The sequence below is a fragment of the Myotis lucifugus genome, unplaced genomic scaffold (assembly GCF_000147115.1).
Source record: "Myotis lucifugus unplaced genomic scaffold, Myoluc2.0 scaffold_12, whole genome shotgun sequence".
Lineage (NCBI taxonomy): Eukaryota > Metazoa > Chordata > Mammalia > Chiroptera > Vespertilionidae > Myotis > Myotis lucifugus.
This window is the reverse complement of record NW_005871060.1, coordinates 14566166-14578369: the sequence shown is the minus strand read 5'-3', so window position 1 is coordinate 14578369 and position 12204 is coordinate 14566166. Positions and strand designations below refer to the sequence as shown.

Sequence of the window (12204 nt, the reverse complement as noted above, 5' to 3'; positions counted from 1 at the left end):
CTTACTTTTATACAGTTTTGGTGACAATTCTGGTCCTGTGTGTCCCTTTAAGCCTCCCTTGCGTGTCCCTGAGGAAGCAATCACACAGCTCACAGGAGAGCTCACAGAGCCCAGCAGGTGTGCGCAGAGCATGGTCCACTTCCGCAGCTGAGAGAGATCCAGTACTCCACGGGGGCATTTTCTTCAGCTTGTTTGTTTGCTGTACTCTTGGGCTCAGCTCCCCTCTGCCCTCAAAGCTCCTGTCCCTTTGACCTGACGCTGGGTTTTCTCTGTGGCAGTGGATGGCAGGTGGACCTCCTGGAGCAAGTGGTCTACTTGTGGGACAGAGTGCACGCACTGGCGCAGGAGGGAGTGCACGGCGCCGGCCCCCAAGAACGGAGGCAAGGACTGCGATGGTCTGGTCTTGCAATCCAAGAACTGCACTGATGGGCTCTGCATGCAGAGTAAGTCTGTGTCAGCCAAGGACACACCGGGGAGATGTGAGATTTAACCACTTGGAATTATTGGCAGGAAATATTAGAAATGAAAAATTATTTCAACATCAAAAACTTCAATAATATACCAATATACTAGTTATCTCCCCAAATTGAAAAAGGTAGACTCCCAGGAACCAAAGGGAATAACTGTGCCCAGTTGACAAGTGACAGAGTGTGACTTGCTCACATTTCCATGCAGGGACTGCCATTCTTTCCAGACCCAGGACCACTACTCAGGTTTGTGAGAGTGCACCAAGGGCACCCTAACCTCCTCACAGCGTCACATGGCGTCCAACACACAAGCTATTTATTCCTAATCCAAGGCTGTGCCTGAACTAAGGTCCCTTGGATATGTCATATATATATATGACAGGAAACATTTCTGCAGGTAGATTTACCAATTTACACATAATTAATGGGAACATCTTCACAGCTCCTTGAAAATGCTGGGTTTTGTTAGAAATTATGTTTTTTGAAAGGAAACAATGTTAATAAAACATGAATTTTAAAATAGGCATAGAAGGTTGGCGTACGAATACAATGGGTGCTTCAAGCTAAATTGTCACCATTTCTCATGGCTTCATTCCTTAGGTTTTCTTAATGAGATGGTTGTTTGATTTCCATACCTACAAAGTCTTACCTCTTTATTAAGGAGCCTTTAGATATACAAAATTTACCACCTCTTTCATGACCATGAATTAAGATACTAAGATTTGTTCTGCATGTACACCTATACAGAGGAATAGATCAAACAATGTGATATCTTTATATCTTAAACTAATGGAAGGCAAATGTTGACATTTCTTAGAATACATTACAAATGGCTTACAGAATCAAAACAACCAAATATATCTGTATAGAAGTTTTTACGAATAAAATAATTTATTCTTACCATTTTTATGATATTCTGTTTACCTTCCAGAATCGATACACACAGGGACCTTTTAAAAAGAAACCTTACTTAAAATACTAGTAAATATGTAATTATGTTGCTGACACAGAATAAAAATCCAATAGGCCTTTTATTTCTCTGTCCACGGTAGGTTACATTCTTTGAAAATGGGCTGCTGCTGAGTGTAAAAAGCACAGCTTCTGGTTATGATTTGGGGACTGCATCTCACTAAGTTTGTACCCGAAATGCAGCATGAAAGTAACACAGCTGTTTTACTAACCATTTATCCAGACATGCAGGGTTTGTTCCTCTAGGCATGGTTTGAGTGAGGATTAAAGTAAAAACATATGTCACACGAGTTCTTCTTTTAGCATTTTAATGATATATTATTCTTCCTTTAGTATTTGACAAACTGATTCATGTGATCAAACACAGCAAAATTTGAGGTTGTTCTCTCTCTCTCTCTCTCTCTCTCTCTCTCTCTCTCTCTCCCTCTCCCTCTCCCTCTCCCTCTCCCTCACTTCTTCTTTCTTCCCTCTCTCCCTGTCTCAATATTATATTTCAACTCTGGGTGATTTAATTGCCTGCTGCTTCCACTGTGCATATTTAAAATTTCCCAAAGCAACCTATTTAACAAGGAATACAAAGCCGCAAGACAGAACACTGGGCCTTTTATTAGTTATACAAAATGGCACATTCTAAATTATGACATTTTTCAGATACAAACATGAGATATTCTAATTAATACTTTCAGGACATAGCATTCCCTTAACGCCTAGCTTATTTCTTCCAGCATTAATGGGATTTTTTCTTATGATTGGATACTTGCCAATAATGATGGCATGAAGTGTGTATGTAAATAAGGAAAGGGAATGAAGCTACAAGAGAGTTTTTTGGTTGTTGTTTGTTTCTGTTTATTTTTTTTATCAGATCTCTTATTAGACTGAAACATTTGGGTGTTTGGATTAAAATCAGTTAAAAATCTATTTTCTTTTACAGTTTTGCTTTGCTATAGTAACAGCCTCCATTAAGTCAATAAACTCTTTTTCATCTGCCTTCTATGTCTATTCTAGTGCAACAGAGAATTGTAGTCTATATTATTGATTTCCTCCCTGATAAAAAGCACAGAGATATTGCTGCACTGTGTAATTATAATATTTTACAGTGAAAGCAATAGTTTCTGTTTACCAGTAAACTGGGTGTTTCTGACATAACATTGTTGCCAAATTCTTGCAAAGAATTATTATTGCTCTTCGCCTTTCATTTGGAAAACAAAAGGCTTTCTCATAGTGAAAGTACTAAGCTTCTAAGAAGGACAGGCCTGTATTAAGAAAAAGTATGGGAGTAGAAAAGACAGACAGAAAGTTGCAATTGCCGGTTAGGAATTATCATTTAATGTTTATTTACTTTAGGAGAATTAGTGTCTTCAGTGCATGAATAAAGAGTTCTTCATCAGAATTGCAATATTATCTCAAAATAAAGCTAGCCTATTTACCATGGAGCCAAGTATGCAATACAACCTTTGAATTCACTTGAAATTGTCAAATATAGATAAGCTGCTGGGTAGGGCAAATTCAGAATTCATCATGGATGTCAGTAGAGTTCAGAGTTACCTAGGTAACATAGTGTAGTATATTTTAAAAGCCAAAGTGGTAGTCAAAAGCAATACAATGTAGAATATATGGAAAATATCACTGTCAATGCTTATTCACTAATTTGTTCAAAACAGTTGTATTCAGACACATTGCTTTCTTATTTATCTCCCATATTATAAACTTACAAACACCTTTTACTCAGATATGTAGAAATCTTGGATAACATATTAAAACCTAAAAGACTTACATACATATGGTGTATGTGCATATGTGTGTGTGTTGGGAGGGAGGGAGGGAGGAGGGAGGGAGGGAGGAAGAGAGGGAGGGAAGGGAGAGTAAGAGAAATGGAGGGAGAGAGAGAGAGAGGGAGAGAGAGAGAGAGAGAGAGAGAGAGAGAGAGAGAGAGAGAGAATGAATCAAGTTCAAGAGAAAGACAGGGGATTCCTCAAGTGCTAGAAATGAAGCAGGAACTGAAAGCTAGAGAAGTAATGTTCTGAGTAGACCCGGGAATAACCAAGAGGGGCCTTGACCATGGCTGTAGGATGAAAGATATATCCTCATTGGACATGGATGTGGGGTTGGGAGTGAGGGTTTCAGTTTTGGCACAGAGGCAGAAGCCCTGAATTTGCAAGAGCCTGAGGCCAGGAGTTGAAAGCAAGAACCCTGCATAAAGCTGGGTTTCATAAATGGCAGCTCCTTCCATGAAAAATAACTAAAAAATATTTACCCACCAACCTAGGGAAGCCACAGGAAAATTCATGGCAGCGAAAAGAAAAATAAATAAAACCTATAGTAAAACCACAGTCCTACACCCAGCTTTGGAATGGAGTCTAAGTACAGGGGGCCAAAAATAAAAGATGTGTAATTTACATATTTGGTAAAACTTCTGGGGTACCAGCAGAAGCAAACAGCAAGCCATTATATATATATAATTTCGTAGTGGAAGGGAGAGGGAGATAGAAACATCAATGATGAGAGAGAATCATTGATTGATCGGCTACCTCCTGCATGCCCCGCACTGGGGATCAAACCTGCAACCGGGGCATGTGACCTGACCAGGAATCGAACTGTGACCTCCTGGTTCATTGGTCACACTCAACCACTGAGCCACACCGGCTGGGCACAGAGCAGGCCATTCTTTAGAGTTCTTTCCACAACCCAAGTGCATTGGTCTATGATAAAAATAGCTCCATCTGGAAAATGAGCTTATAATACAAAGTTTCATGTCACCCAAGGGAACAGTCTGCTTAAAGGAGAGTCAGCAACATAATGTATGGGTGAGTTAGAACTCTCGTAACATGGATTCCTAGGGCAATCTGAATGAGACTATAAAATAAATAAAAACAAAAACTGTATTTTAAAAGGAATATAAGCACAAATGGAAGAATAGGATATTGTAAAAAGGGCAGTCAGATTTAGGAAAGAAATCAAATGGAAAGTCTACAATTATAAACATGATTAAAAGTTACAACTCAATAGATTAAAAATCAGATCAAATTAGAGAAAGCTTTAGAAAAAGTTAGAGAGAAAATTAGTAAAATGAAATGTAGAGCTCATGAAACTTCTCAGAATACAGGGGGGAAATATAAAGTGAGTGATTATATGAAAGGGAGGCTAAAACCCACGGAGGATAAAGTGAGGATAACCACAATTTACTATGCAAGGGAGTGAAATTGAAAATATCTTCGAACAATCAAGAGGGCTTGCCTTAGCCAGTTTGGCTCAATGGATAGAGTGTCAGCCAGCGGACTAAAAGGTCCCAGGTTCGATTTTGGTCAAGGGCACATGCCTGGGTTGCAGGCTGGGTCCACAGTAGGGGGCGTGTAGGGGCAACTGATCAATGATTCTCTCTCATCCTTGATGTTTCTATCTCTGTCTCCCTCTCCCTTCCACTCTGAAATCAATTAAAAAAAAAAGAGGGCTTACTACTCACAAACTCTCATTAGTAAATTACCAAACTAGGTGTGACTGAGTTACAATTTTCTAATTCCATATCTTGTTCAAGGAAAGAACAATAATACTACCTGCATTAGACTTTACAGATAAGACCGACTACACACATAAAAATTGAATGCATAAATTCAAAATAAGATTTTTAAGGACTGAGCAGGAACAATAAAGAAAGAACAAAAAATGTGGTAAGTTAAAACAATAAATGAAATGTATGCATCAGAGATCGTCATAAATCAGGGATAACAATGTAAATGAATTCAATTCACCTGTTAAAGGAAATTCAAAATTGTAGTAGGAAAAGAATCCAGTTTTATACTGTTTATGAGAGAAATAATGAAATCATAATTATAGAGAAAGACTGACAGGTAAGAAGTGGAACTTACAATAGAGTTCAAACTTTATTTATAAAGTCCAATTAATGGCTTTGACTAACTGATTGGGCTATTCCTAATTTAATTTAATTTCCCATTGTGCTTAAGTAATACATCTTGGAGATTTTGTTTGCTTGCAGTTTTAATTTAGATTTTTCTTGACTTTATCATTCTTAGAACGTTTAATTTTCCATTGGATATTTAATCAAAAGTTTTCTAAATTGTTTACCTGGCTATTAGTTGTTTGTGTAAGAAGTCTTAGAAATCAGATGTTTCCTCAACACAAATTTAAAAATTTAAAAGGCTTACTTACAAAATTATATAGTATGTTAAAGATATAATAATGCTAAATGCTAGCAAATGTGCAGTAAAATAGAATTTCTTGTATTTTACTAATGGGAATACAAATTTTTACCATTATTTGGGGACATGATTTGACAATATGAATTAAGAGCTTTAAAAGTGTTCATAGCCTTTGGCCCAGTAATTCTACTTCAATGAATAAAATTTCAGTAATAAAAATACCGAAAAAGATATATGCCAAATATGTAATATTCTTTGTATTTTACTGTAAAAAAAAAAAAAAAAAGCAAAATCTGAAAGTCCAATATTAGAGCCTTGGTTGAGTAACAAAAGCTACTTCCATAAGTTGGAATATCATACAGCCACTAAAATATGTATATGCTGGTTGAACAAGAAAAGTATAATATACATTTGTAGATGCATTTCATCATAAGTATCTAAAAGTAAGTGTCAGAAAAAGATGAATGAAATTTAGGCATTTAAGCTTGTGAGATTATAATTGATTATTTTTCTTTTTCCGTATGCACTTTATTCTCCATATTCTTTATATTTCGTATTTCATTATGTTTATAAATGTAAATGACTTTTTGAAAAAGAGATGTTGAGAATTGCCAGAAACAGCTGCATATCTTATAAGCAGAGTCCCAGGATTTGAAATGTAGCAAAATCACTGATGCGTCCTGGGAATTTGGTCACATTGATTCACATTAGATTAGATTTAAATGAGATTACCAAAAATGTATTTGCACAAAATACTTGCATAAAGCTCTGCTTTATAAAACCCTAGGTAACAAGAGTTACTTATAGCCAGTAAATCAAGTGCATATATAAAAAGAATTTGAAGACATGGGGATTTGGAACTGAATTATAGTTTTGCGTTATTTCCCAGTTGCCTATTTTATACACTTGCAAACACACTTATCCTTAAACTCTTTGATAAATTGGATTCATTATGTGATGCTGTGTAATTTCATTTGTGAAACAAGGTCATGGTCTTTAAGCAATTTCAGAAGCTCGACTAAGGTTTTTAGGCCATTCGTACACATTAGTTGATATTGAAGTATAATATATATCATTATCTGTTACACTGGACATATAGTTATTGGCCTGAAAAAGTAGTTCCTATATTGGAGATACTGCCTTCAAATTAAGAACTTCTAGAAATTGTTGTTATTAACACATTCTTAAAGGTTATTTAAAAACCATCAAAGTCACTTAATGTCCCAGAAAAAAATTGGACATTTTTGGTTTATAAGTACATTGTTATTTTAAAAACCATTTAAAAACTGGATTCCTTTGGTATGCTGAAGGGTATGAATTGCATTGAACAAGAAAGGGTAGATAACTTGGAGTATTTTTCACTATTGAAAATAACTGAACACACATGTCTGATATGAGAAACTTAGCATTAATAACAAATGAGACTGTTTTTACTTAATTAATAATACTGCAGAATAATGTATCTTATTCAATGGGAGATCCATTGTGCTGTGTACCCATTTAGGTTTCTTTATATCATTCCTAAAATTATATTACAATAATCCCTGGTTTTGCCATATAGTTTTGAAATAGGATTTACTTGAAATAGTTCTGGCAAGAGAGACTGAGAGAGAGAGAACTTTAGACAAAATTGAAAAAGATACAGAAGAAAAAAAGCACTTAGGATGATCTCCAAAAATGCTAAGTCAAAAAGCATATTTACCTTTTTTACCTTTTATGTTGAAACTAGAGGCCCGGTGCATGAAATTTGTGCACTGAGACGGGGGTGGGGGTTGGGGGCCCTCAGCCTAGACTGCACCCTCTCACAGTCCGGGAGCCCCCTGGACTATCAGCAGTCGGACATCCTTAGTGCTGTCGCAGAGGCAAGAGAAGCTCCAGCCACCGCCACTGCACTCGCCAGTCGTGAGTCTGGCTTCTGGCTGAGCAGTGCTCTCCTGCATTGAGCATCTGCCCCCTGGTGGTCAGTGCACATCATAGTGACCAGTCATTCTGCCATCGGGCCAAAACCGACTCTCCAACATCCCCCAAGGATTCCTGGATTGTGAGAGTGCACAGGCCAAGCTGAGGGACCCCACTAGTGCACAATTGAGGCCAGGGAGGGACCCAGGAGGTTGGCCAGCTGGGGAGGGACCTTAGGAGGACTCCAGGGTGTGTCTGGCCTGCCTTGCTCAGTCCCAATTGGCTGGACCCCAGCAGCAAGCTAACCTACCGGTCAGAGCATCTGCCCCCTGGTGGTCAGTGCACATCATAGAGAGCGGTTGAGCAGCCTTAGCATAACATTAGCATATTATACTTTGATTGGTTGAATGACTGACTGGCCAACCCAACACTTAGCATATTAGGCTTTTATTATATAGGATACAAGTGTATTACCAAGACCTGACAACTTTGAACTTTTATAATCTCTGTAATGAATATGTAGTAAGATCTACCTTGTCATGATTACCATATAATGGTTCAATTCATGCTACTTTTTTATTTTCAAAATAGCAATCCAAGGTCTATACATATGGCTTAGTCCAGAAATGGTGCTTTATATGTATTTATGAATACACTCAATTAGATTATTACATGCTGACTCTATTCCTATAGACTTTAGCTTTTAATCCTATTTGAGATTGGAATCCCATATACGGATATGTAACAATTCAAATCTGAATTCAGAAATGCTCCTTCTTGCTGAAGAGGGTTTATGCCACAGTAGACAAATTAAAAACTGCAATTTACAAACAAGAACTGCCTGGAATTATGTCTGCATCAGTGAACTTCCTGACTTCAGGAAATTAAAATGTTATGCAGTCTGCAAATTTAGCACTTTCTCCTCATTAAAAAATTTACATGTCACACAGCTCTTCCCTTAATTCTGACATACAGAGGAAGTGGCGGAAGTCTATGTGTAAATTGTGGTATGGACACATTGCATACCCGGTTCCCCAGAATCCCAGGTGCATTTAGTGTGAGAAAATAATTTACTTTACAAATAGTTTTTTCTTGACTTCGGAATGATGTGTTTATGACTGCTATAGCAGACATTTGAGGAGGTGCTAGTCAGTTTCCAGTGCAATTCTTGTCAGCACAGCAGTTTGATAGGGAATGCAACATTGTGAGTGTCAGACAGCGCGTGCTTTTATCTGTAGTTTGGAAGAAGTTGATGTCATAGCTGCTTCTGTACAGTCCTTGACAGGTTTTGTGTCCCAGCTGGCAAATAAATATCCTGCGTGTGGACTGGCTGCCCGACACAGTGCTCTGCTGTCTCCGGGATAGTAAGCGCGGTTTGCTTTTGCTTTTTTTTTTTTTTTTGCTTTTGCTTTTTCCCTTTCTGGTAAAACATTTTCCTGCTTTTGAAAGCAGGGATGTGGTTAGAAACTGTCACCCACAGAAACCTGTTGAACACCTAAGGAGCCCCCACACGGGTTAGTGTGAGAGGACGGATACAGGGTCTTCAGCTTCTATGATGGAAAGGAAACTCCTAGCAATTCAAGAAAGGTGCCACCTCTGACAACCACAGTAGAGTGTGGGCTCCTTCAGATTACATGGGTGCAGGGCCAGGGCTTTCAATCACATTTTCTTTTGCCTAAAAGCCCCGCGGATAGGGTGATATATGCTAGAAGAAAGCAGCCTTTTCAGGACTCTGTTATTTTCCCACCAGATGTCTTTACTGCCACAGATTATAATGTCATTGCCTTTGGATTTAATAGTTCATTATTCTTCTTAAGGAATATTGATGGGGATAGAGTCTACTTCATTAAAAACACTTGGGCAGCTGAACTGTGGATTTGATTCAACTGTTGAGTTAAATTTCAGCCATTAATTCTTCACCTACTGTGAGTCACGAGATAAGACTTTTACATCCTGAGAGGTTAATTCCGAGCTGTTCATTTTCAGAGGGTGTGGCTGTTGCCGTCAGGAAAAAGGCCAGCAGTGTAGTCAGGACGGCCTCCTATCCTGTGAAAGCTGCAGCTCGAATGACCACAGCAATTTAGGCAACTGACAGCAGTGATAAGCAAACGGTCTTTGCAATTTTTGTTGGCAAGTCCTCGAATTTATGTATTCATTTATTTGGAGATCCTTAAGCCCCTGTCAATAGATAAACTCTCAGAAGAGTGGTAAATTATAATAAATGACCTGAGTGTCTTTGACAGACCTGACCTTTGACATCATTAGTGCAGTCCTGATGGGCTGGCTAGATAAGAGCTGACCTAAAAGGAAAAATCAAAACCTGGACATGCTTATTCTGAATGGCCCTGGAGGTTTTCAGTAAGAACATTTGCATCAGAAGAAATGTAACCCGGGCGAGAAAAATCACATATTTTGGCTTAGGGTAAAGTCACTGGCAAAAAGAAAGACCAAGCAGCTAGGTTGAGGAGAGGGGAAAATCCATCAAGATTAAAGAGTCTTCTCAACTCTAAGATCATAAAAATGAGGACAGATCTTTTGAAGTGCTCACGTATACTTCAGATAGATGATATGACTCAAACTCACCCAAAACTTGATGATTTAAACACATGTATTTTTATAGAATACAGTGCTTTTTATAAACTATAATTAAGTTTTATTCATAATTTACATCCAAACTCCCATATACTATATGAAGTATCCTCTATTTTTTAAATGCTCACAATATCATAAATCGATTCACATGTATTAAGGTCATCAAAGCAGCTCCCTATTGAAATATAATGAGTAAATCTGGAAGGCAGGCAGGAACACTTTATAAAACTCCACCCATCTTCCTTTGGCTAGTATCACATGTATTTTAGTTTAAAGGAATTACAAATATAATTTAAATTTTATTCACTTTCTACTTAATGCATTGACTTTAGGCCCTGGCAAATATTGCTTCTGACTCCCATCCTATATAATAAAGAACTAATTTGCTAATTAGACCGAACATCAGCACGACTGTCCGGACATCCTTCTGGACGACCATCCTTCCAGACGACCATCCAGACAACCTTCTGGACAAAGCTGGGGCTGCAAGAGCTGGCCAAGGCAGCTGGGTATGCGAGGGGCTGCGAAGACCTAAGAGGGTTGGTCGAGACTGTGAGGGTGCAAGGGCCGTGCCCCTTGCACGAATTTTGTGCACCAGGCCTCTAGTCTATACGTTAGATATGGCCATGCAGAAACAAACTTGAGCTGAGTTTAATTTAATAAAACTCAAAAAGTACAAAAAAAATAACCTTACACACAGAACTTTTGGTAAGCCTCTAATCATTGCTCTCTCTTGTAAAGGAAGAAACGGAGGTGTAAAATTGAAACAGCCCACTCAATGTCCACTATAAGTTAGTGCATGAGCCAACATAGGAACCCAAATCAGTCACATTTTGAAATACTCCTTTTTTCGTGTGCGCTCTTAAATGGTGGAAACAACTAGCTATCAGCTTTTTATTGCTTTAAAATATGATTTTCTTCTGATGGGTAGTGTCCTTCCAATTATTGGTGTTTATTCCTTTTTCATGCTGGTATCATTTGAGGAAAGCAATGTCTCTCTTTTAAATATTTATTTATTGCAGAGTTTTATGCCAAATACAATGTGATGATCCTACATTAACAACTGCATCATTCTAGCTTGGCTCTCCAGTTACATTAGAACAGGAATATCCAACTTTGGTGCACCTCTTGCCTTGCCCCACACTTGAGACAAAGGCCACAGTTTGGAAGTTGTTTCATTTAAGGGTGAAAATCTCTGTTATTTTAGCATTACCTCATTCAATCACTGAAATGCAAAGTAATCTATGAATATATCAATCCCTTTTCTATTATTTCCTTGTCTCTCCTCATTTAAGTCTACCAGTTAATGCCCAAACAACACTTTAAAAGGCTGTTGAGCTATTTAGCCTAAGTACTGGGCACCCTGTCTGCTGTTTCACCATCTCTGTGATGTTGGACAAGTCCTTTTACCACTCAATGCTCCTGCTCCTTAGGCTGCAGATAAAGGGTTATGGGAGGAAATCCTAACCACTGATCTATTTTGACACCAATATCCTGGGGGTTTGTGAGGTAGTGAGGCATAGAATGGTTTTGAGGACTTTAAACCTGCCTAGTGATGCTCAGAAGTTCTGACACTTCTCACATCAATATATTTGCTTGGCAGTTTTTTTTCTATTAAATATTATCTATAACATAAAAACAGTTTACATTATCATTTTTTTTCAATTAATCACAAAATCATGATCCTTTCTGGCTGTCACTGTCATCTGTAAAGCAGGAAAATAATATTTTTAAGACTGGAAAAATCAACCCAGTTGCTGTTTACTGGGGAAATTAAGATTTACACATGGTTTCTGGCAATGTTTCTGAGGTTTCCCAACTATAGACACATCAAGTAGGTTATGTTTAGACACATCGTTACACAATTAGGAGCCATGTACTTCTGGGCCATGTACTAGAAAACCAAGAAAAGCTCTTTCCTTTTAACACACTTGAGTATGGACTCTCATCTTTTATAAAAGTTGGACAACTGCTGGAAAATATGGGCAACCCCACCTCTGGTCTAAAGGGTGACCTTGTGAAAATTAGAAAAAGTCATCCTGTCCTCAAGCCACCATCAGCCACAAGATTGCTCTAGTGACAATCCAGATCTACAGTCAGTCAACACAGATGTGAATGGCACC

At 38.1% G+C, this 12204-nt stretch overlaps 1 protein-coding gene across 2 annotated transcripts in view; it reads left to right on the top strand.

Moving 5' to 3' along the window:
• The window catches only part of UNC5C (unc-5 netrin receptor C), a 364439-nt gene that overhangs the window by 301118 nt on the left and 51117 nt on the right, over nucleotides 1-12204 (top strand). For both annotated transcript variants that reach the window (XM_006084638.3, XM_006084637.3), the window contains exon 7: nucleotides 279-443. In XM_006084638.3, the coding sequence (XP_006084700.1) occupies nucleotides 279-443 (165 nt within the window). The remainder of the gene's footprint in view (nucleotides 1-278; nucleotides 444-12204) is intronic.